Source organism: Acanthopagrus latus, chromosome 21 (genome assembly GCF_904848185.1).
Source record: "Acanthopagrus latus isolate v.2019 chromosome 21, fAcaLat1.1, whole genome shotgun sequence".
Taxonomy (NCBI): domain Eukaryota; kingdom Metazoa; phylum Chordata; class Actinopteri; order Spariformes; family Sparidae; genus Acanthopagrus; species Acanthopagrus latus.
The window spans coordinates 467529-494305 of NC_051059.1; the positions used below are offsets into that span (position 1 = coordinate 467529).

The 26777-nt window shown below is 42.2% G+C and overlaps 1 protein-coding gene across 1 annotated transcript in view; it reads left to right on the top strand.

The window, feature by feature from the left end:
- Positions 1–26777, top strand: part of LOC119011739 (2-lysophosphatidate phosphatase PLPPR4-like) — an 81090-nt gene that overhangs the window by 9665 nt on the left and 44648 nt on the right. The window contains exon 2 of the mRNA XM_037085078.1: positions 17025–17210. Coding sequence (XP_036940973.1) covers positions 17025–17210 — 186 coding nt within the window. The remainder of the gene's footprint in view (positions 1–17024; positions 17211–26777) is intronic.

Genomic DNA, 26777 nt, shown 5'->3' on the forward strand with positions numbered 1-26777 from the left:
GGCTATTCTCCCAAAACACTCCGGCCTGGACCTCATTTCTATTCCTATGTGAAGCCAATAAACATGTTCATCTTTAAAATTGGTTTTTGTCTTAAGATATGTTCCCTCTATTGCCAACAGAGTGATAACAGCTAGAATAATGTTTAGCTGGACTATCCCTGTTATTTTTGTCATACTGTGATACCATCACTGGGAAAAGGGGACAATTATACACAGTACATCCATCTGTAGGCCATTACAAGTGTGCTGTAATCTAAAATGGAAACAAGATTTTTACATAGCAGCTGTAAGATAGGAGTCAGACATCACAAACATGGCTCTGCTCTATACAACTCTCTCAGAGCTGCCCAGCAAAGTCTGCAGCAACTCCACAAAGTTGCTGAATAGCTGGGCTTGCTGTATTCTTTAAGGCTGCAGAGATTAGCTCATGGTGAAAACTAATGTGGTTCTTCAGATGTGTCTTCTTACCAAAGCATGTCCTTGTTGTGAAGCAGATTTTATACACAGCATGCATCTTATCCAGCCTGTGCCTTCCAGTAGGTTCATCAATCTGATATGTGGCCAGATGTCTGCTTTCAAAATACTGGGTGTTTTTTATTCCCTCTGCCTCTTTCTGACACATCTCCCAACATAGAGTGTAATGTTAGCCTAATGTCTGCCCACAGTTCAGTGCAAGAGACAGTATTATTTTGAGTGGGCTGCAAACTCCCAGTGGTAAATAGTACTTGTATAAAACCAGTATAGTGACTAGTATGGTCAGGGGTAAACTGATAAACTGAACTTTGCTAAATGAAACAAATGAACTGTCAACCCGTGCAGATAATCCTCTGACATGGAGAGGGATACGTTGACAAAAGGCTGACCATGTGTGCTAACATTATCAGGTAAGAAATAAGGCAATAGTGGTTGTTACTGTGCTAGCAACTGAATTCACACCTGCTGGTTCAATATTGGTGGCTGTCTTGTTGGATCTATCAATGTGCAGAAACTGGAGCAATTAGGAGGTTCTTGGGGAAAAGAAGTGGAACAGGAGTTTCTAGTAAGTTTGGAAATCAGACTGAGCTGTCACATACACCGTCATTATTTCCAGAAAGAGCCATTTTCTGCAGTAACAGTTGGGAACACACTCATTGGCTGTTTATTGCCCTAAGACTGTAAAAGCAGTGATAAAGGAAGCTACATCTGAATGCAGTGGTGCTACGACTCCATAACGCCTGTGTACCCGTGTGCAAGCCAGCTGATATGTAGTTTTTTTTATTTCAGCTGCACGTCTTTTACGGCTGTGGGATATGACCAACATGTTTTTTGTATATTGATCAATGACGACAATTATCATGATATTCAGTATATTTTAACAACAATCATTTTTTTAAAAGATATTCTCCTTAGGACAGAACACAAAACAAAACAAAACGGCTGAACTTAATCTCCAATCCCCACCAGAGACTGTTAAAGGCCAGCGGCCAGAAGACAGACTGTTTGCCTACCGCCATTGTTTCCTGCACATGTGCTAATAAAGTTTGTTTCCAACGATACCTGCCTGTCTTTGTGCTACTATTGGGTCCAAACCAAACCCATTACGGTACAATCTGGCCAAAAGAATGGACCCAGCACACAGCCCGATCGGCTGGCTCATCTAGACCGGTTGGAGGAGACCCAGCTCCTGCACCAAGAGTGTATGTTAGCCTCCACCACAGCTAACATTCAGTTAGCAGCATCTAACCAAGAGGAAGCACTAGCCATGCTATCCACCCGGGTTCAACAACTCACTGCAACCCTCGCCCAGTCCATTTCTCTGCCCTCCGAGTCATCTTCCTCCACCAGCTCCAGCAGATCCTGGTCCCATCCTAGAGGCTCGAGTGGGAGTCCCAGAACGCTACGCCGGGGACCAAGAGAATTGTAATCTATTCATCACAAACTGTTCAATCCTCTTTGCTCTGCAGCCCTACAACTTTGCCTCTGAGGTAGCTAAGGTGGCTTTCAGGATTATTAACTTGACGGGTTGCACTCGGCTATGGGTAACAGCCGAGTGGGAACACCATGTGCCGGCCTGCTCCTCCTTCAACGCCTTTGCCACCGAACTCTGCACGGTTCGATGTAGCATCCAGAGGTCTCAACGCTTCTGGGGGTCTTCTGGGTCTCGGACAGGGATCCTGTTCTGTGACTGTCTACACCATTGACTTCTGCATCTGGGTTCGGAGGCTTCCTGTTGGGGCTGGCCGACTATGTCAAAGAGAAGCTGGTGTCCTACGACCTTCCTGCCTCTCTAGATGATATCATTGAGCTGGCTCCCCCTATGGACAGATGGATTCAAGCTAGACACCGAGAGAGAATGCAGGGACGAGGGGAAAGGCTTCCAGCTCCTCGTCCTTCAGCTGTTCCCAGGTCATCAACTCTGCCCGCCAGCACACCGAGGAGGGATTCTGAGCCCATGCAGGTTGGCCGGGCCAGTTTAAGAGCGAGAGAGAGAGAGAGAGAGAGAGAGAGAGAGGCACAGCAGAGGGAACCTCTGCCTCTACTGTGGTCCGCCAGGACACTTCATCACACTACCCCAAGGCTCTCAGTTTCTTGCCACACTCATTGACACTGGTTCATCCTGGGTTGGAGTCCAACTTGTCATCAGGTCTGTCTTAAGCAAGCCACTGCTTCCCAGTCATCTACCTGATCCAGTCCTGCTCCAGATATGTTGGGGGCCGACTACCTAGACTTCCGAGAGGTCCTTAGCAAAGCCAAAGCAACCTCTCTTCCCCTGCACAGACCCTACTATTGTGCCATCGACCTCCGGCCCGGTTATGCTCCACCCAGAGGCTGCCTGTACTCCATTTCCGCCTCTGAGAGAGGGGCCATGGACACTTACATTAATGACTCTTTGGCTGCAGGCATCATCGACCCTCATCATCGCCAGCAGGGACAGGCTTCTTCTTTGTGGTAAAGGACAAGACGCTCCGCCCTTGTATCATCTATCGATGACTAATTGACATTATAGTGAAATAACGTTATCCCTGGGTTAGGGTTAGGGTTCGAGCTCCTGGAGGGAACCACAGACTTCACCAAACTTGATCTACCTAACGCCTACCACCTGGTCTGGATCTGAGAGGGAGACGAATGGAAGCTGGCATTCAACACCGATGCTCTTGCCGTCTTTCAGCCCCTTGTTACGACGTACTCAGAGACATGCTTAACGAGGTTGTTTTTGTCTACCTCAATGACATCCTGATCTTCTCCTGATTCAAGGACGAACATCCTGTGAATAATGGACATTCTTGAGCTTGCAGGTAGTTGTTCAGTTCAGGTTGATTAGCCTCCTGTTCTGTAAGACCTGATGTGGTTTGGACGTGTGACCAGACCACATATCATCTCTGAGCTGCTCCTCCACCTTGACTCTCCAGCCTGCATCATTTTGAGATGATGGAAGGTTAGTGGTCGCCAACACATTTTGCGCCAAATGCTGGTCTGTCATTTGTCAGACTTCAACTATTTCCAAATAACTGAAGTGGTTTGACCTTTCTTTGGTAAAAGTTCTTTGTCTTTGTCAGTTTCCTCACATTAGGTTTTGCAAGTCGGACTGCCCATTTTCTTGTTGATGGCCAGAAACATGCATCAACCACAGACACTTGTGTTTCTGCTGTGCGATTGGCTGTTGGTGTAATGTGTTTTCTAGGTAGAGGACAAGGGACTCAAAAAAGCTGTATCGAAAATACATTTAATAAAATGTATCATCGTTATCGTGAAATTTTTTTATCATCACCCAGCCCCATGAGTCTTTAGAAATACTGTTTGCAGTGGGGTTGGGTTTGATAAACACTACGACCTTGTCAGGAGTACTGCCTCGATGTAACTCCAGCTCTGTATGAGTACGTGTGTAACCATAGATTTAAAATATATGTATATTCATATTTTACTATTTAATATCTGTGTGCGTAGAACCACACTTTCACAATCATCTTCACTGTACATGTCTCTAATGGGGACAAACAGGCAAGTCGTGACCATGGTAACAGACTCGTTGCTTCAGCTTACATTAACTGCACCGGACTGGAGTTGGGCCGAGCGCCTCTATAGTTTGAGTCGAGCTTGTTTGCTGCTCTGTTTGACTCGGTCAGGTTTGTGGGCCAAGCCGCCTTCTACAGTGCATGCATGGAGACACATTATGATCCAACCATGATCCCTAGCTATAGGGAGCTATAGGCAATCCTTTACATTACGTATTTGGAAAATTAAATAGTGGATGATGTTGGTGCTGTTAGTTTTTGCTGATTTTTATGCTTTTCTCAAAATGTTGCAGTGCTAACTGTAAACACAGTGCATGGTTAAGGAGAGTTTCAGCTTCGCCTCCTTCTCTAGAGTCAACAGTGTTGTGAACTCTGGTGACAGCACACAAATAGCATGTCAGTATATCAGTGTTGGCTAATAGGTCTGAATTTTCTTTGCTTTAGGTCAAAAACATTCATAGTTAATGCTGGTTTCTTTCTCTTCCTAACAGAGCTGTTCAGTGTCTCCTACATTTTCTATTTCACACACTGTCACACCATCCTACCCACTAACTGGCTGCTAGGCAACATGGCCCTCTGAATGGGGTGTATATTTATATCTGTGTGTTCAGGGCTGGAGACGTTAAGAGGAGAAAAACATCCCTGCTGCAGCCTAGTTTCCTCTGTGTGCTCAGTGGCCACTGAGGCTTTGGTTGATATGTCTTCAGATTGTGTATTCACTTCATCGGGTATGCATGATATTAGTACCTTGGAGGATTTACAACCAGGAAGTTTATTATTAAAGGTTTGCATGTTTGTTCGTACCATTATAAGCACACCATCAACCCCATCACTGATATCAATGCAGTGACATCACTGCCTCTCTCATGGTTGACTTCAGTCTTATACTTCTAACAAATCTGTTGACTGTGGCAGAGATTAAGATTGTGATGATCATGGGTAAGCTACTGACAAGCGGTTCAGGTTTGAATGTATTTTTACTTTTCATGTTTTCTATAAAGTAAATGATAGAGGGCTTCAGGCAAAGTCAATGTCAGATCATCTAACAGCGTCTCTTTTGTCCATCAATATTGTTCACTTTAAAAAAATGATAATAATAAGTCACACCCATGTCACACAACAACTGCTCAAATGAAGGGAGCAGAAAAGTAATAGTTCAGCATGGCCAGATGTGCTAGTGGAATAACAGTGTTAGTTGTTGCAGTGCACTTTTCTCCTTGTAACTTGTTGCGTGACATACTCCCTCTCATGGTGTTTCTAGAAGGGTTTTATCAAACCCTTCAAAACCTACAGTCTTATTTTCACATTATAGAGCATGCTCTGACTGACCTTAAATTATTGCTTAATCCCAAAAAGACAAAATGCATATTATCCACAAGATTATCACCTTCCTTGCTTATAGACAGTAGTAGCTCTACATTGAATGGGACTCTTATTGAAAGGGTTTCCAATTACATATCTGGATAGGTGATAAGCTATCTTTTTAATTTCATATCTCTGAACTAACTAAAAATCTAAAGAGTAAATTATCATGATTTTATCGTAACATAGCTTGTTTTACTTTAAAATGTAGAAAACAACTTGTTCAGGCCACTTTTTCACCTGTTCTAGATTATGCAGATGTCATATGCATGCATGCATTTCATTGAAGCCCCTTGTATCTATTGATGCAGTTTATCATTCTGCACTTCATTTTATTACAGGTGATGAGTTCTAAACTCATCCCTGTGTTCTTTATGACAAGGTTGGATGGCCATCTTTATCTATAAGGAGGGAACAACACTGCATGAGTTTTATCTACAAGGCCCTGCTGCATGTTTTACATGTCTATCTTACCAGTTTAATCTCATTTAGAACTTGTAATTTGCACACTTGTTCAGAAGAGAATAATTTTAAACATTCCCAATGCAAGGACTGAATTGGGGAAGACAATAAACCAACTTTTGAATTGCATTGATGTCTCCTACCCACAAACTAGACTGAGGTGTCCTAACTTGCTTTGGCATCTTCAGGGTTCACCAATGTAACATCATTCACATGTTTTTGTATTGTTTCCATGACGACATGTCAAGTGTAAAGTGTTCCCCCAGAGTTTTCAAAGGCAGAGTATTGAAATTCTCGTAGGAGGGTGAGCAGCTCCTCAGGGCAGGAAGCAGCCTTTACTGCAGGTACTATTGACTGACATCCATGTAACTGTTTTGTAAGTCCTCCTACACTTGAATGATTTGTGGGAAAAATACAGAAATGTCCAAATAATGAGTGTTATCAGTAGCTCAGTGGGTAGAGCTGGTGGATTAGTGAGCGGGAAATTGCTGGTTAAAATCCTGGCCCCCCTGGGGTGGGACTGAGCTACATGTCCTTGAGCAAGATACTGAACCCCCAAATTGCTCCTGATGTGCAGTTGGCATCTTGTGTTGCAGCCTCTGCCATCAGTAAGGGCCCTGCGATGAGCTGGCGACTCATTGTTAGCTTTTAGCCATGCTGATGCATTAATGTGCCTAAATAGATACACAACCATCACTTTTACCTATTAAAGAGCTACAAAGTCTGTATCTGATGCAAGCTACCGTGAAAGGAGGAGGCTCGGCTCAAGTTTAAGTTAAACATAAATTTCTCACTGAGATAACACTTCAAAACTTGCTGAAGTTCAGCATAAAAGGATGACAAAGACAAGGAACAATGAAGGAGGGGAAAAGAATGACAAAATGATCGATGAACAGAACCCGTGAAACGGGTGAGACATAGTGCTGGGCGGTATACCGGTTCACACCGAATACCGGTGTATATTTTCGTTATGATATGAATTTTTAATATACCGCCCTACCATCGTATTTGATTACACAACGTTTGGAACCCTACGCTGCACCACGTGACACTATTTCAGACCGGACCCTTTTCAGTGGTGCGCTTCTAAACAGGCATGGTGTGACTACGAGGCATGGTGAGGGTAAACAGTAGTGCTCTGGTGACACATTACGGTGAAGATGGCTAGGATAGACATTGCAGTTCATGACTTCATCCGCGGATGTCAAGATGAGCAGCTGGAAAGCTGCTGAGATCCGGGAGATGCTAGCATCTCCTCAATCTCTGTAGCTGTCAGCTTGTTGTTGTTGCGACAAGCTACTAACGGGGTGCAATGTAAAGCTCTTATTTTGAAGACAAATTCAACCTGCTTCCTGTTAGCTGTCTGTTGCATGAGGCAGCTAACCCAAGGCGCTCCGCTGCATGCTTCCTTTAATAGCGGTGGTTTAACATCGTCGTCTGTTCGACTGAGGAGGCGAGAATATGGGCCATGGATCTGTAATTAAGTAAATCTATCAAGTGTCAACACATTTCTTCTGATGCATATGTTGTACATCACTGTTCACGCCCATCTTCGTGCTTCATATCACATCACATGTTTATGCCTACCCCAGTGGCACCTTTTTGGGAAATAAGGAATATTAAACCTCCCTTTTAGATAGATGGGGCGGCAGAGTGCAGCCTTTACCCTTGCAGCAAATGTGCCACCTTTTATATCTAAAAGGGGCTAGTAATTCCTCTCTCAACCAGTAGGAAAATGCAGTGAACACCTGATTGTGCATGAAAAAAAAATATCGACATATACCGCAAAATACCGTGATATACATTTTTGTCATACCGCACAGCACTAGTGAAATGGAGAATTAGCTACTAAGCTAAACGAAGCTAGCTTAGGTGCAGCTTCCTTGTGCACTGAGTCGAATCCATCCACAGCAGACCTCATGGGAGTCATCACCTCTTTGAGGAAAAATGTGACAACCAAATTCACAGCCATCTCAGGCACCATGGGCGCTATGCAAGCTGAATGATTAGAATGAACAACGTAAGAAACTAGACATCAGAACGTCAGAATCATTGGTATCCCTGAAGGAGCAGAGAACTGTAAACCAGTGGAGTTCATCACCAAGCTGACTCCAGCTCTGCTTGCAGCTGAACACTTCACAAATCCGACGGTGGTTGTGGACCAAGCACACCGCTCCTTGGGTCCAAATTCAGCGGACAGAGCTCGTCCACGGCCATTCATAGTCAGATGCCATTACTGCCAGACCCGGGAGCTCATCCTCAAACTTCACAGAAATCACCACTACAATACAATGGGACAAAGCTTTTCATCTTTCTGACAGCAGAGGTTCTTAATCAACGCAGTGTTTTGTTTTGTTTTTTTTTTAAATATATTTTTTTGGCCTTTTCTGGCTTTATTGACAGGACAGCTGAAGAGTGTGAGGAAACAGGGTAAGAGAGGGGGAGTGACACGCAGCAAAGGGACCTGGGCCAGGAGCCGAACCCGGGTCCACTGCAGAGTCTCAGCACCTGGATCGCGCGCGCTACCAACCAAGCTAAGCAGCACCCCAACCAAGGCAGTGTTTAATGAAGTCCCAAGACGTGCAAGGCAGCCAGCCTTCACTACAGCTTTCTTCACCCAAGTAGATTTCATGTTAACGTGGATGGTGGCACCAGGATCTTCAACAACCCTGATGAACACTTTCTGCATGATAAGTTATCCGCCTCCTTGTCTTAAATCGACGCTCACCGGAAAATATTCTTGACTTACCCAGCTTGGGCTATAATTGCACCTGACCGTAAAATATGCCGTTCTTGTGTGCCTTTTTTCCCCAAGGGATGAATATGTACTTTCAATAGAGTCTTTCTTGCGGAGCCTGTGAGGGAAAAGAGCAATGCCTACATACCAATGGACATTAGGGAAGTTTGAAACAGGTTGGGGAAGCCTGTCAAGTTTAAGGGGGTGGGGGGGTAAGTTGTTCAGGGCATCCAAACCATTCATGTTTTATTTTGGTGGAATAATGGACACATGTTATATTAGGATGTTGACAGAGAGAAAGCATGTTGATGAGGTTGTGAATGACACATGATATCAGCAGCAAGTCACCCAGTGGCACAGTTAAGATATTAAGCTGGAATATAAAAGGCCTGGGTAATCCAGTGAAGAGTTCTAAGGTTCTTACTCATCTTAAATCATTGAACCCTAATGTTGTTTTATTATAAGAGTCTCATGCCAAACACTCGGTCCAAATGGTGCTACTCAGCGCCGGCCCTGAGTAATTTGGTACCCTAGGCAAGATCTTTGCTGGCGTCCCTTGCATGGCAGTCAATTTCTCAATCAGTGTTCACACACTCACACAGAAGCTGCATGTATGTATTCAAGATTTTACTTCTTTTAAGTAAAAAATATCACACCAAATAAATAACTGAAGAAAGAAACAAGTGATAAAAATACAATATAAATAAGGCGTGCCATCTCTCGCTTATCTATTGTCAGCCGCTTTGCAAAATGACCTTCAACTCCTTCCATGTTGCCATGTGGGTTTTGTGCTCTTGGTTATACTCATCTTTATTTTTGGGGAATGTGTAACTGCTTTTTATTTGAAATGGTCCTCTGTGAACTAACTCTCATCTTACGTAGTCAGTTAGAAGCGATGGCCAGTCAGCAGGGTCTATTGGTGCAGCCCTTAGTCCTGATGCCAGAGGTGGAGGACTCGAGTCACATGACTTGACTCGAGTCAGACTCGAGTCGCAAATTTGAGGACTCGAGACTTACTTGACTATCAGAATCAGAATTAGAAATCCTTTAATGTCCCGCAGACAGAGAAATTTGTTTGTCACAGCAGCAACAGAATATTACAAAAACAGAAACATATTACAAGAACAGGAACAATTGTAAATATAAGCAATAAAATTAAAAAGGGAAGAATAGACATATATACATATTTACATGATATAGTGCAAAATTAACAGCAGTTTTTTGTTTTGTTTTTTTTAAACATAGATTTTAAATATAGATAATGAATATGGAATAAATATGGGTGTTCGAGAAATTGACCAGATGCAAAAACAGAAGTGACTTTGTGCAGGCATACTGCACAGTGCAGGGTACAGGGTGAGGTCTATAGGCTACTGGGAGCAGAGCTGGTTGTAAAGTCTGACAGCAGCAGGAATGAAGGACCTGTGATACCTCTCCTTCACACACTTAGGGTGTATCAGTCTGTTGCTGAAGGAGCTGCCCAGTGTTGAGATAGTGTCCTGCAGGGGGCGGGACTCCTGCACCAGCAGCGATGACAGCTTGTCCATCATCCTGCTCTCTCCCACCACCTACACTGAGTCAAGAGGGCATCCCAGGATGGAGCTGGCCTTCTTGATAAGTTTATCAAGTCTCCTCCTGTCTGTTGCCGAGATGCTGCTGCTCCAGCAGACTACTCCATAGAAAATGGCTGATGCCACCACAGAGTCATAGAAAGAGGTCAGGGTTGCCCCCTGCACCCCAAAGGACCTGAGCCTCCTCAGCAGATACGGTCTGCTCTGACCTTTCTTGTATGTCGCTGCAGTGTGATCAGTCCAGTCCAGTTTATTTTTCAGGTGAACTCCCAGGTACTTGTAAGATGTCACCATCTCAATGTCTGTTCCCAGGATGTTCACCTGTGTGTAGGGTTGTTTCTGCCTGCGGAAATCCACCACCAGCTCTTTGATTTTCCCGGCATTAAGCTGGAGGTCCAGTCCACAAAGTCCTGAATAAGTTCTCTGTAGGCTCTGTCGTCCCCGTCCCCTGATGAGGTCAACGATAGCAGAGTCGTCAGAGAACTTCTGTAGATGGCAGTGAGGTGATTGGTGGTAGAAGTCTGCAGTGTACAGGGTGAACAGTAAAGGGGACAGGACCGTTCCTTGTGGGGCCCCCGTACTGCAGATTAATGTGTCTGACACGTAGTCCCGAGTCCTCACATATTGTGGCTGGTTAGTGAGGTAATCCAGGATCCAGGATATGAGGTGTTGGTTCACCCCTGGGAGCTCCAGCTTGTCCCCCAGGATTGCAGGCTGTATAGTGCTGAAAGCACTGGAGAAATCAAAGAACATGATCCTCACAGTGCTTACAGTCTTCTCCAGGTGAGACAGTGATCTGTCCCGGAGGGAGATGATGGCGTCGTCCACTCCGATGCTGGGTTGATATGCAAACTGGAGAGGGTCCGTAATGGGAACCACCAGAGGGCGAAGATGGACGAGGACCAGCCGCTCCTCACACTCCACCTCTACCACTGACTCTACTGTCACACTGACAGTTCCATAACTTTATGCGTTACATTAACGCTCACCTTGAACATCCTGTTCATTTGCACATTTTCATTTGCACATCATTCTTGTAATTGTTCACTGCCAGCCGGTCTGCTCCTTTTATCCTTTTACCCAAAAAACAGATTGTGTATATATATTTATATTGTATAGTTATATTTTCTACTTTTTAAAATAGTTTATATTGTTAATTTGTTATATTTTCTATTCTTTAAATAGTTTATATTGTTAATTTGTTATATTTTCACTTAATAGTTATTTGATGCATGCACCAACATCACCACAACAAATTCCTCGTATGTGTAACATCGTACTTGGCAATAAAGCTTTTTCTGATTCTGATTCTGATTCAGGGTCTTCATCAGGTGTGAAGTGAGAGCAACTGCTCTGTAGCTGTTGAAGTCTTTTGGGTGAGGGATCTTTGGTACAGGTACCATGCAGGAGGTTTTCCACAGCAGTGGCACTTTTCCCAGCTTCAGGCTCATGTTGAACATATATTCCACAATCCTGCACAGCTGGTCTGCACAGGACTTGAGGAGCCTGGAGCTGATCCCATCTGGACCCGTAGCCTTCTTCACCTTCATCTTCCTCAACTCATTTCTCGCCTGGAGAGACAAGAGGGACAGAGTGGAGCAGGGGGCTGAGTGTCAGATGTGGGGTGAGGGTGAATGTCAGGGGGGCAGTGGTGGGAATCTGCAACATGAAAGCCGTGGATAGGAAGATAGAGGTGAGAATGGGGCAGTAAACGGGGGATGGAAGAGGTGGCTGGGCTGGGGGAGGGGTGGATGTCTGGTGAAACTGATAGAAAAACAGGTTCATGTTGTTCACCCACATCTGATCCCCCACAGCCTGGGATTCTGGAGTCCTCTGCCCTGAGATGGTTTTAAAGGGCCCCACACACCACCCAGATGTCCAACTGCCTTATCCGACTACTCTCCGACTACTCTCCGACCACTCCGTTGCCTCTTGTCTGACCCGTTTGGCAGAAATCTTGCACTGAAACACATCGCTTCAGCGTGCTGCCTACTCCACAGTAGTGTGTACGTTCTGCGCTTGCGCGAGATGCAATAAACGGGTGGCGCTCATGTTGTGAGTTGTAAACAAGAGGCTTATGCATGCAACTCTCTTTACATTCAATCAAAATGAAACTTAACTATTTCAGATAAAAACAGCTGCATACTAAACATGCAGCAAGCACAAATTAATTTGTCCTGAATAGACATAACAACTATTCTTGTGCCAGTTCTGCAAAACATGAAAACGGCTCAGAAAGCTTCTGACGCAGCTGAACACACCAAACATATTTGTTCCCGACCTCGTCCGAGTCTCTCCAAACGCTTCAGACGCCCAATGGTTGGGCTGGTGTGTTCCTGCCTTAATGCTTTTCCAGACTCCACTGATGTTTCTTCTGCTGCAGCTGGATCTCCATCTTCCTCCTGTAGATGTTCCTCCCCTCTCTGATCTTCCTCCTCAGCTCCTTCTGCACAGCCTTCAGCTCCTCCTTGTTCCCTGAAAGGCCCTCTTTTTCTCCTTAAGGAGAGCCTTTATGTCCAGATTAATCCAGGGTTTGCTGTTAGAAAAACACTGTGCAGTTCTGGTGGGTACAGCGTTATCAGCACAGAAGTTTATGTAGTCTGTTATGCAGCCTATTAAGCTGTCGATGACCTCCCCATGAGAAACACACAGTTCTTCCCACACAGTGGAGTCAAAGCAGTCCCTCAGAGCCTCCTCAGACTCATCAGTCCATGCTTTAACTGTGCAGATTTCCACTGGTTGCCTGTTTACGAGGGGCTTGTACACAGGCAGGAGATGCACCAGGTTGTGGTCAGATCTTCACGGGGAGGGACGGGGGATGAGTTGTATGCCTCCTTGATGTTGACATACAATAAGTCCAGTGTTTTATTCTCTCTGGTGTGGCAGGTGACATACTGTGTGAATGTGGGCAGCGTGGAGGACAAAGAGGCATGATTGAAGTCGCCAGAGATGAGGAAGAGGGCCTGTGGGTGCTGTGTCTGCAGTGAGCTTGTGATTGAATGAAGAACATCACAAGCTGCATCACTAACACTAACACTGATGAAAGACTTGACTTGACTTTGACTTGGCATTCATAACTTGAGACTTGACTTAGGGATTACACAGATGATTCGAAAGTCTTGGCTTTTCTTTCTTTATTTTTTTTGAGCATATTGTGCCCTCAGCCACTGTATGATACGGTGCATGTGGTGATTTTGGCCGCCATCTTGGTTAAAGCGGGTGTGTGCTTCAGATATAGCATCTTCAGTGCACACAAAGCCATTATTTTAAATGTAGGCGCGTCACACATTCGGTGCAACACACTTGTCCGCGACAGAGTGTTGTGTCTGTGTCTTTCCTGCTGTTTCTCATGGAGCTCTGCCCCATTTGAAAGGAGAAGGAGCCATATGTGTAAGGATGTTGCATCTGAGATGTAGAGTGTGTTTTATAGAAGAGTAACACACATTTCAGGACAGAAAAGACAAGTCCTGTGATATTCAGCATCCTTTAATGGGGGGGTGGCAATGCCTGAGAGTAATATTCTCAGCTGTCAGAAGGTGCAGTATGGTACAGTTCCAGGGCTATTAAGCTAATCTCATTCTTGTGTCCAGAGGTTTGAAAAAAAAAACATCTAATTGATCAACTATGCAGTTACATCATATTTTTGACTAACCACCCTCTTCTGTTAATTGCATCTATAGATATGAAGCATACATTCATACAAACTTATTGTGACTTGTTTGACCTTAGCCATGACTTGACTTGACTTGCTTGAGTAATAGCAATGACTTGACTTGACTTGCTTGATTTTGATCACAGTAACTTGGGGCTTGCTTGAGACTCGGTTCTGTCGGTTCTGAGACATTTTTGACTTGAAAGAAATAAAATCTTGAATACATACATGCAGTTTCTATGTGAGTATATGAAAATTGATTGTGAAATTGACTGCGATGCAAGTGGGCGCCGGCTAAGATCTTTCCTAAGGCACCAAATATCTTAGGGCTGGCACTGAATAAACACACAGCTTGACTATTCTTGTATTTTACAAATGTCTTGCCTTCTAGTGCTTAGAGTGGATCAGAAACGCATTCAGCAGCAACATGCATTCATCACTGTTCATCTGTCTGTGTTCAACTGAAGAAAAGTAGCAGGAGGAGGAGAGTAGCAAAGAGTGGACAGTACAACGAGCATTCACTCTGACACTGTTTTCAAGAACTAAGGACTGGAACTCACAGAGCAGAGCACTCTAACACAGTTTCCCAGAACTGACAGTACAGAGCTCTCACTTCAAACTTATTCAACTGATAACTAATTTCACTTCATAAATTATTTAACTTAATCACTTCTACCGACCACTTGTCCAGTGAGTACCCTGCCCTCGCCCTGAGACAAGGCTGGGATTGGCTCCAGCAGCAACACCCCGCGACCCCACGGAAAGGGATAAGCGGTTACGGACAATGACATGACATGACATGACTTCTGTCGAACTGTCTGAGCTGTGTCTGTTTCTATCATCAACATAAGATTTCTATGCATGCCGGCTCATTGAAGAGACATAATCATAACTGAATAGATTAAATTGTGTCATTGCCAATCATTTCTAACCTCTTAAATAAAAATCAGATGCAGACATTTAAGTAATAAGTTCAAGAACCCTGGTATAGAAAACAAGAGAATATACATTCCATAACATTGCTGTAGTTTATTAGTAGTGCTCATTTGCACAGCAGACTTTGTAAGATAAGTAACATTAAGAACATTTGTATTACAAAAATGACAAGGTACTGCATTACCACATTTGGAAGAAACTCTCTCCAGTAAAATCATGGTATGCTATTACCATATCTGGAAGAAACTGTCTCCAATACAATCATTAGTGACAGGCTTTACTGAACTCATGAGCATAACCTCAGGCGCTGAATTAAAATAGCATCAACAACAGTGTAACAGTGATTTAAAATACCATCAAGAACAGTGTAACAGGGCTGCAGCTAACAATTATTTTGGTTGACGACTATCTATCTATTATAGTTATACTTATCTATTGATTATTTTTTCGATTAGTCGATTAGTCAGGATTATTTTGGCAGCATCTATTTCAACTTTGTTTGTACCTCATATTCTCAGAGCAAATCCAAAACCCACGAAACATGCATTTGAAAACATAATATTTTGAAACACAACTGGATTTTTAATACATGAATTGAGCTAATTAATACTAATTATTACAGTTTTTAATTGATTGATTATTTTCAGCACAACCTCACATGTGTGACTGTACAATTATTTTTTCATTTTGACATACTATATTAACACTGTGGACCTAAAATCACAAAATAACATAAAATCAGAGATTTAGATTTTTTTACTGTGAAAACCATAAATATGTTTAATGAACCAATTACATTAGTCATGATGCAAATATAAATTGTTGTTTGCTAAATTTGTGCATAAGTTTTTGAAATTTACAAAGTTATATGTAAATATTTACATTTAAATGCAGGCAATGCCGGCTCAGGGCTGTGCAGCAATTGGCTCTAGTGCGCAAGTGGCTACAGTATGCAGTGATTGGTTCTGGTGTGCACGTGACTGTGGTGGCTCCGGTGGAAAATGCTCGCGGACTTTGTAAAGTATTTATGAAATAATTTATTAACGGTATCATTGCAGTCCAAACAAATCCAACGTTGCACACCCTTGAACCAAGCAGCAGCCATGGTGAAACTCTCTATAAAAACATCCGACTCTGGGGTTTTTTTTTCGGGCAATGTCACTTTCGCTTATAGTATATCAGCCAGGTGTGATTTGGTACACGTGCAGAGTTTCCCTCCATCACTGAGAGGCGGGAGCTGGCATGAAGAACTCTTGTAAGTCACACTACCTGTTCTGGCAAGAGGTGAATAGTCGAGAGAAAAGTTAGTAGTCATCCTTAAGTTCCTTCATCTTGGAGTTTGTTCCACTAACAGCTGGCAACTTAGAGGAGGATTTATGTTTTCATGCTTGTATCATCAACTGAAAGATTTTGACGAAAAAAAGCACTAGTAATAGTTCCACTATTTGGGCGTGGAGAAACAAAAGAAAGAGCGAACAGTGAGTACTTGATGGCAGCGTTTGGCTGGTCTCCTCAGTCACTAATGACGAGTGCCTGTAAATGGATGAATGAATAAAATTAGTCTCTAGTAAATCTCTAGTAAAATATAAAAATATGAAAAACCAATGGAGGGGGAGAAAGAAAGAAACACAAAAATGAGGGGAGAAAAAAATACTGTTCAAGGGAGAGAGAAAATGGTAAAAGAAAGGACGAAAAGTGCAAAGAAGAGAAAAGCAAGAGACAGAAACGAGAGAGGGTGGTTATAATTTAGGGAGGGTTACCTCAGGAAAATGAGTGTGCAATGAAGTTAATGAAGTTAGATTAATGAATGATAAGATAATGACACATACATTTTACAATGAAAAAAAATGCTATGAAGGTCAGCAACACAGCAATTGAGCTCAAGCTAGCTACAGAGTTTGCTTCAGTAAGCCCTTTTTTACAACCTGAATTAATGAAACAGACCTAATGAAACATCTGAAATGTCAACAGTTCAATAATCATGCAGACAAAACAACACTGAACACCAATTTCGGGAGATAAGCATAACCCTACTTTACCTGCTCTGTTGAACTCTGCATGGACTTCTCTGGCTAGAATGATTTGACGGAGCTGTGCTCTCCAAAGTCAAGTTCAGACATAGCCAGTTAGGTTACATATTGTCACTCAAAAATTAGTAGTTTAAGGAGTTTGATCAGCAAAGAAGTGCTATCATCAAAATAGAAACAAAAGCCCTTAACCATCAGTGTGACGCTGATGGATAATGACTGGACTTGAGAAGGGATGTTTGCACATTTTCTAAAATCTTTTGTGTTGTTGTTTCTTCCCTGCAGCTCCCGATCCTGGCCTCTTCTGTCGTCAGTCTTTATTTCCTGGAGCTGACTGATATTTTCCAGCCGGTGCATTCTGGGTACACTTGTAATGACCGCAGTCTATCACTGCCCTACATCCTCCCCAGGCAGGAAGTGTGCCCACTGCCTTTGCTCTTCAGCTTGACATTCGCTGCTCCCACTGCAACCGTAAGTCAACCTCCACCTCTATAGTCTATAGCATGGGTAAACTTAAAGGGCCACAAAGACTTTTTCAGTGACTCATAGGTCCAAGTATTGAGGTCGGTCAGGCCACATGCAATAATGCTGTAATATTCAAAACAAAAATACAAACTAAATTAGAATGTCATTTTCATTTTCACATAACTTAAAATACATTAGTGCATTGCCCGCAGGAAGTATTCCTATAGTAAAGTGGGAGGTTAAGTAGCTTTTTTGACTATTTTACCATTATATTTCACCTTAAAAACTATTTACCTTGCCTTGCTTGGTGTCATTATTTTCACAACCTCACATGTGTGACTGTACAGTTATTTTTTCATTTTGACATACTGTTTTAACACAATGGACCTAAAATCACAAAAAAACATACATTCCGAGTAGTACATTTTTTTACTGTGAAAACCACAAATATGTTTAAAAAACCATTTGTATTACTTATAATGCAAATATGTACATATGTTATATGTAATTATTTACATTTAAATGCAGGCAATGAGCTCACTCAGCTCCCTCCAGATGAATGAAGAGCTGCACTGCCTGCTCCACATTCAGCCGTCTCCTCATTGCTTTCACTCATTAAACAAAAAACAACTCCACTACACACTAAACACACTACACCAAACACTACATAACACACTAACTATACACTCCGAACATACTAAATGTCACAAATCTCTCAACTCTCAAAACTCGCTATCTCTATCTATCACCGTCACTGTCTCTGTCAGTCTTCCGCTGCCGTTCCTCCCACAACTTCCCTCTGTTCCTCAGCAACCAAATCACGTGGTTTGCCATATAATTTTGTGACTGGTTGGTGTGGTGCCTTTTTCCACTAATAGGAAAGTGAGTAGCACAAGTTTTTTTTTTGCTTGCAAACACCTCCTGCTTGTGGACACTTTCGTGAGCGAAGCCCATTTTCACCGTTTCACCCATTGCACCAAACGTGCAGCAAACATGATGGCAGTGTTCCAGAAAAAGTGTGGCGGACATTATTTATCATAAGTCTGATTTTACTTGGCCTATCAACACAATTTAAAAACTGGTATATCGTTTGAAAGCTGCACCAACACATATGTTGGAACCGGTAATCAAGGAGGCTGCATCTTGTTGCTATGTCAACATAAATTGGTCACGTGATTTGGACCCACCGTCGACTCAGGAGGTGGGGCGTGAGGGTGGGCTCTGCAGCGATTGGCTCTGGTGCGCAAGTGGCTATGGTGGTTATGGTTGACAATGCTAGCGAAATTGGTAAATAATTTATGAAATCATTTATTAACAGTACCATTGTAGTCTAAACAAATCCAATGTTGCACACCCTTAAACCACACAGCAGCCATGTTGAAAAGATCAGGTCAGTCTGATCCTGATCTGCAGAGATATTTGAGGCACACACACACACACACACACACACACACACACACACACACACACACACAATATTTCCTCTTTTTGTTTGCCTTCAAACATTGTGCCCTTCACTTAAGTCATGCATTATTTCTGCATCTGAGAATGGCCTCTTGTGCTTACCCAAAATCCACACCACTCTAAATGAGCTGTTGCTTTTAGTTGTGTCATAGATCTGCTTGCAGCTTGATATGACAATTTCAGTGCATCTATTTTTGTTGTTCTTACCTCTGAATTTTGAGGAAATGTCTCTTCAAATTTCCTATGCTTCATCTCATAATGCCGTTTCAAATTGGAAATTTTATCACAGCTATAGTCTTATGGCATATTAAGCACATGGGTCTTGTGCTGGTTGGAGGGAGAAGGCACATTTTTCAGTCCATTCTTCTTGAATAGCCAATTTTAACTGTCCGCTTTTCTTTTAGCAGTGAACTACGACCACGCCATTTTCGTGCATTCTAGCCTCCTAAAGCCAGCAAAATGTCAATAAGCAAACTGCACCAAAAAGGAAAGTGAAAGTTAAAAATTGTGCTTGCAGCAGTGAGTGACCCAGTAACACATTGTCTGTGTATCGTTGGCATGGAGACAAGTCCCAGTATACACATGCTGACCCACCAAAAAGCTCATAGTGAAGGAATGACAGTTCAGGGGCGACAAATAGAAGGCCAGGGGGCCGCCTACTGAGGACCACTGGTCTATAGTCTCAGCACTGGACCTCTCAGTAATATCTTTAAAGGGCTAACACACATATTGGTTTCAGGGACTGCGATTAAGGGTTATTATATTAAATATTATATGGGAGCCACCCAGCTATTATTCACCTTAAAGCTGCTGTAAGAGTAATTTTCTCATTTAAAAAGTGTTTAATGGCTCTATAACCCAACAGTATTCATTGTTATAGATGTTTCTCCTCCTCCTGCTCATGCAGTAGCAGAGAAAATACATTTTCTGGTGTCCCTGCTCACTTTATCCGATCAGGACAGGGAACTCCATGTAGAGGTGGTCCTGTCTGCTTGATGAACATACAGAGAACAGGATCCTCCTACATCTGCGATGGTGGAACATGGAAAGCGACCAATTCCAGCACTGGTGGCGGCTAATACCAAGCAGACCAAGTGATGAAAAATGCTTGAAAAAAAGAAAGAGGCAAAGAGAGCTGCCTCAAAAAAATAAGAAACGAGTCGTGTAAGTGAGGTGACATGGAGAGGAGGACAGGCACTGCTACCTGCAAAACACACAAAAAGTTAGAAACAGTGACACCGCTTACCAGGCGTGTTGTTAGACCTGGGCATTCGAGGCCAAAGCCCCGGATGTTTTGGGAATAGCCCCGGATCTCTGTGCCTTACAAGAAAAAAAAACTACTTGGTGAATTATCTACAGTGGACAGTCTATGATAGACCATTTCATAGATTTCATTTCCATATTCCATCCATTTAGATAGGCTAAATTTACATCTTCAACTTACATATACCTTCATTATTCACCCTATGGGTGATGCCATGACAGATAACTACTTCCGCCAGCGGTTTTCTGTTTCTGGGTGCCTTGCAACTGCATGAATGACCGCCGCCGCCAAGTTCGCCCAAAACAACAAGCGTTATGTCATAAATGCTAAATTGTTTTTTAAAGGAGCTCAGGTACAACATGTGCCATTGTTGGTTGTCACAACAATTCAAGAAAGTTTAAGGTTTTTTCAGAAACTTCTTGTGTAGAACATCAACAACTTCGACAAACATGTCCGTGCCCTGCGCCCTATGCCCTGCTTGCCATGCCGAGGAAGGAGGAATGGAGACTAGCATGGCTTGCAGCTTTGAGACTAAATATCCCCCGAAGTGAGTGTATGTTTTGCTCCTTCCACTTCATCGATAAAAAGCCCATAGAACTGCACCTGATCCGGAGCTCTATATGGGCTCCAAAGAAGAGGCGAAAGCTAGTCCGTGTGACTGTGACTCTGACCACGGGCATAGCCATCATTTCAGAAGTGAGGGGGACAAATTGTTCAGAGGTCTATTGAGTGAGTTATCATCCTCTCGCATTCAATTGCACCTCTCCTTAGTGGCTAAAGAACCACATAACCACAAACAGCACAACACCAGGGGACCTACTTTACTTCTTTAAAATGATATACTATCAAAATCTAAAGTCAAAATTTAAAATCTAAAGCTGCCAAACTGGTTGAGTTGACAGAGAATGACCCTCAAGCATCTACAGGGTGAGTAGCCAGATAATTAAGTGCCAAATGACAACACTGAACACAAAAAGTTCTGTGAAACACCACTCCTGTTTCAAATTATCAGCACCAAAATGGAATGGTAGTGACAAGGTAACAGGTTTATAAGCCACATAATTTAATTTAATGGCAAAAAGCAACATTTTGAAATAGAATTAGGAATACAGTAGTAGTAGTGAAATTGTTGTAGAATTTAACCTCAAAGTCCCTTTTATGCTATCGATATTTTCTCTCAGCCAGTTATAACAGAGACGTTCTAAGGACTTTGGTAATAATTTCTCCTCACCTGCTGTGAAGACCCTCCCTGTTCATTCCTGCTGCTGCTGGCCTCTGGTCCACTTTCTCCTCCCTGACCCTGCTCTTCTATTGTATAATGATTAAAAAATATGTGCAAAACAATAGTGAGCACAAGTTCTGTGCAGAAATTAAGGAGGAGTGGGTTTATTCGTAGGTGGTAGAGTAGCCAAGTAGCTTAGGTGGTAGGTGTATTCATGTAAGAGTGTTGTTACTTTAGAACAATATTAGTTACATATAAGTAAAAAGTAGTCATTCACATAATTACTTGAGTAAGAGTAAAAAAATTCTTGGTGAAAAAACTACTCAAGTACTGAGTCACTTTTGAGTAGCCTAACGTCTGATTTATTCATCAAATAAGAACATTGATATACTCATTCAATCAAAATGATAATCAATAAATTCATGTATTTTAAACTTAAACGGGATAGTTTGTGTTTTTTGAAGTGGGGTTATATCAAGCACATATCTATAGTCTATCTGTTCCCTACCTTAATCACCGATCAGCGCAGCGTCAGTTTGGAGAAGTAGAGAGCCGCTCCAGCCCAGATGCTCAGCTTTGTACTGCGGTGAACAGGGTCCAGAGAAAAAGCGTAATTTAACCACCTAAAACAAAGCTCACCTAAAAAAATCTATCTATCTAAAAAATCAGGCAGCATGATGGCTGAAGGAGGCGAGCCCCCCAAACTTTTCCCCCCATCTAAAAGGACCAAGTCGGCTGTATGGGAGTACTTCGGCCACCGTAAAAAGCCAGATGGCCACGGCTTGAAGGAAGAGGGTCGCCCGACGTGCAAAACGTGCTTGAGGACAGTGGCAGCCCGAGGAGGCAATACATCAAATATAATAGCGCATCTACGGGAGCACCACCCATCGCTGTATGCTAAATTCAAGGTAAAGTTAAGGTTGTCTTGAAATGAACGAGTGTATTAGCATCTAACATTAGTGAAATGAGCTTGTTACTGAGGCAGATGGTCGTTACCATATCTTATCTTTTCTTTTTCTCCATGATAGTGACTTTTTCTTTTTTTTTTTTTTTTTTAATGTATTTTTTCTTAACCAGGATTTATTCTTAGGTAAGAACAAATCCTACTAACACTCCAGAGTAGCCTACTGTTACGCACCTTTGCAGTGCAGTTGGTATGGTTGTGTTTGCTTCTCTTGTGCGCTCTGAATTTACGAGGAGGTGGCATTCATCAAGGAACACAGCTGCGAACGATTCTGAGGCTTACGAACGCGTTGATGAATCTGACGTAGGGTTTTCTTAAGGAACCTCCTAAGAACAACTTAAGAAAGAATCTAAGAAGATTCTTAAGAAGATAGTGGTGAATGAGGCCCACTGTTCTTACTCACATAAGCTCCCATAATTGCTGTCGGTAATGCTCAACGCTCATTCTCTGGAGCCGCTTTTTGCTGCAAGAGTGTCTCTGCCATGGGCTACTCCACCATCCAGCCTGTCACTTACCCACAGACACAGCAGCTGCAACAGCCAGGTGGTTTGTTTACTGGTGGGGAAACTACTGCTCACAGTTTCTCAGCTCCACTGTTGGACCATTAATGCCACACAACCATACAGTTGGGAAATAATAACTTGCCAGTGTCACTGACAGAGATTTCCGTAGCTCTGGTAGTCTGCTGGACATCAAGGGGGGGGGAGATTTGTGGGACCCATAGCCAGGTGCCTGCTGTCAGCTGTAATCCTGTATCACACCCCCTGCTGCTGGCTGCTGTATTGTTTTGTAATTGTACACAGTCCAATGGCTAGTTAGTACACATGCATAGGTTATGGCTGGCTACTTTAGATTATATAGAACAGCGATATAGAACAGTGGTCCTCCGGCCCGCCAGCCTCCTGTTTGTGGCCCCCGAACTGTTATTCCTTCACTATGTGTTTTGATTGGGTCAGCATGTGTATACCGGGACTTGTCTCCATGCCAACGATACACAGACAGCTGGGTCATTCACTGCTACAAGCGCAACTTTTAACTTTCACTTTTGTTTTCGAAACAGTTCACATATGTACATTTTGCCAGTTGTAAGTGATTGAAAATAGCGTGTTCCAAGTAAACCACTGTTATAAAGTGGGAAGTGAAAATCTTCAACCAAAAGAAACAGGGACTTCCCATTTTTCATTTTCTTTTCTACCATGATAAGACCTACGTACCTGGCAAAGCAGCGGTACCATAGATTTGCCGTTACATAGTTTGACACATTTCAGCCAAATCCATTACATATTTATAGGTTAACAGACGGGCAGTCTCTCCCGGCAAACACCCTTTCACTCACGGTCCAAACATTTTTATCATCCTTGTTAAAACTCAACACCATTTAATCACAGAACAAACAACGTGAATTAACCCACAACCATCTTATATATCATCTTATTCACAAACACATTCACAATCCATAATTACACCAACACCAACACAATACCCAAGAGTCATTGCGCCACAGTCCACATGGGGCGTTACAATATGAAATGGCATTATGAGACAAAGCATAGGAATTTTGAAGAGACATTTCCTCAAAATTCACAGATAAGCACAACACAAATAAATGCACTGAAATCATATCAAGCTGCAAGCAGGATTCTTGTCATATCTATGACACAATGAAATACTGAAGTGACACAATGTTTGAAGGCAAACGAAAAGAGGAAATATTCAACTGTGTATTTTAATTTATGTTAAAATGGAAATGACATTTTATTTTAGTTTGTATTTTGTTGTTTTTAATGAAAAAGACATTTTGTTTTAAATATTACAGTATTATTGCATGTGGCCCGGCCGAACGCAATACATGGACCTTTGAGTCACTAAAAAATTTTTTGTGGCCCTTTAAGATTTGTATTTGAGTACCCCTGATATAGAATTAGATTAGATTTGATTTGATTAAATTAGAGATTCTTCTTTCTCTTTTTTTTTTATTAACTTTTGCTTTACTACAGAAGGAAAGTAAAAAGAAAAACAATTTGTGTAACAATAATAAATGCTGGTTGCATCACATTTAATATCAAAGGAAATTGTTCAGGTCATCTTTTTCTTTGTTTCTTTAATATCATGATAATATTGTACTGTGAGTTTTTGATCTTGTAACATCCCTATTATCAAGGTTGAGGTAAAAGGTACACGTAAGAGGAAACGCATATCAGCGAGGGAATAGACTTTGACACAACTCTGGAGTGCTCGCCATCAAGTGAATGCCTGTCTATTCACTCTTGTTTTACCTTGGTTTTTATCACTCTCCCTCTTCAACCTCTCTGCGTCCTTCTTAAGCAGATTCTTTTTCATTTGCAGTGTTGACTTTCCACAGTAATTACAGTTCCACCGTTACCTCAGGATAGTGACCCAGGAAAAAAATGACTCTTCCTGTTTTTGTTTTTTGTAATTGGACAACAGGGTGGAAGATCTAAATGTCCCAGATAAGTATAAGAAATTCAAAGAAGGTCAAACATTATCTGTGTTTACTGAGCTTACACACACACACACTCTGTTGCAGTCAGTTGAATTTCCATATAATGTGGCTTCATTCAGTGATTTTGGTGAAGCCCAGATATTAAACTGGAGAATACGTATTTATTTAAAAAAAATATAAAAGTATGTTGCCTACTTGTATAAAGAACAATCACAATATACTATAAAGCCTTTGTGAACCTGTTATCTAGCGTTACCATCCCATATTCACTACAGCTGTTTTACTTGATCACTCACATGCTCTCATGGACAGGTGCTTTCAGGGTTAGCCCCCTACAGAACAGCACATACTGTATACTGTATAGTGCAGTGTTTGTAACTTACAGAAAATGCTTCTGATAAGATAGGCCTACTTCACATTAAATAAATTATGTAAGACGGTGTCTTATCATTATCAATGATCAATATTATTATTATCAAAATGCTTCACCTCCTGCAGCTGATCTGCTGCCAGTTTTTACCTAGCTCTGCAATTATGCATTTGTTTTAGCCGCCTTCTTGAGGTTGTTCTCTTTCTTCTTCAACCATCTCTGTTGTGAGGGCGTACTTAAGCAACACAAAATTAACATTAGTGAGTCTATATGTGTGCATGTGTGTTAGAGGTAAGATCTTTAGCCCGAGCCCAAGCCCGACCCGGCCCGAAATTCGGGTCGGGTCGGGCCTAAAATGTCAATCATTACGTTCGGGTCGGGTCGGGCTCGGGCTTCTCTCTCGCTGACTTTTTTTTTAATAAATATATGTTTATAAAAATGTATACTAAAACGATGTGTGGATACTAAACTAAGGAATACTTGTTATAAATAAATAATTTGGATAAAACAGAGAAGGCGGCGCTGTAAGGTAATTGCTATATAACTACTACTAAACAGGAGGCGCAGAGCAAGAGCACGATTTGCGCACGGCTTTGCGGACATTTCGTGAACGTAATCTTGAAATTTCGGGTTTGCTTCGGGCTCGGGCCTGCAAATCAGGTTAATTGGTCGGGCTCGGGCTGGGTCGGGCTTTAATGCCTGCGGGCCTGGGTCGGGTCGGGCTGGATCTTACCTCTAATGTGTGTGTGTGTGTGTGTGTGTGTGTGTGTGTGTGTGTGTGTATAAAGTATATGTTCTAACCAAGTCACGTAGCATGTTGACTTTAAGCAATATATAATGCATAATTAAATAGTTTTAAAAAACAGTGTGGTGAAGCAACTTTAAAAGTATAGCTTGCAAAACTACCATTACTTTATTACTGGGAGAACTTAAACTACAGCAAAGCTACTCTAGGGATAAATCTAGTTTGGTTAACTAAAGCCAATTAATAAGTGCAATTTCTTTCCTCACAGTTCATACATAAATAAAATAAAAGTATCTAAAAATTAAATAACATGTGAATAAATAACAAATAAAAACAATGAAAATCTAAATAAGGAAATAAAAAAGGGGCCTGTTGTCTCCTCAATTTTGAAACATCTGCAAAATGTATTTAAGCTAGTATAGTTTCACTGGCCACCATGTTGTTCACGACTCCCCAACACTGGGTATACTATATCACATCACATTCAATGGAGCAGATTCATTGTTTTATTCTGTCATGGGATTAAGACAGAACGAAGTGAAAATCCACTACCATGTCTCCCAGTAGCTCGATGGTGTTTTGTGCCCCAAACGCATACTTCAAGGAAGGCACTCCCCGCCCCCACGCACCAACACATACACACACAAACACAAGTTTCTACCTTAGTGAGGACACTCATTGAATTGATACATTCCCTAGCCCCTTACCCTTACCTTAACCATCACAACTGAATGCCTAACCCCAACCCAGCACTGCCTTGAAGGCTCCATCGGGGGCACAAAACACCATTAAGGCTCCCAATGTTATTAGCTTCCTTTGGTTCATGTCACTAGCATATAGGCTAACATTAGTAAAAGGCAATGTAACGTGATGTGAGGCAAACTTTAAGAACTGCACATCATTCAAGGCCCGGTGGATACTTTTTTGTATTAGTCACAGAGCATTTGTGATCTTCATAACTTCTAAAAATCACCTGACTGACAAACATTCCCTCTGGTACCCATACAAACTGTATTGCACACACGCAGTGTTCAGTGTGTCAGTGTGTGATTATGAAAGCTTCAAAAAGTGGGCTTCTTA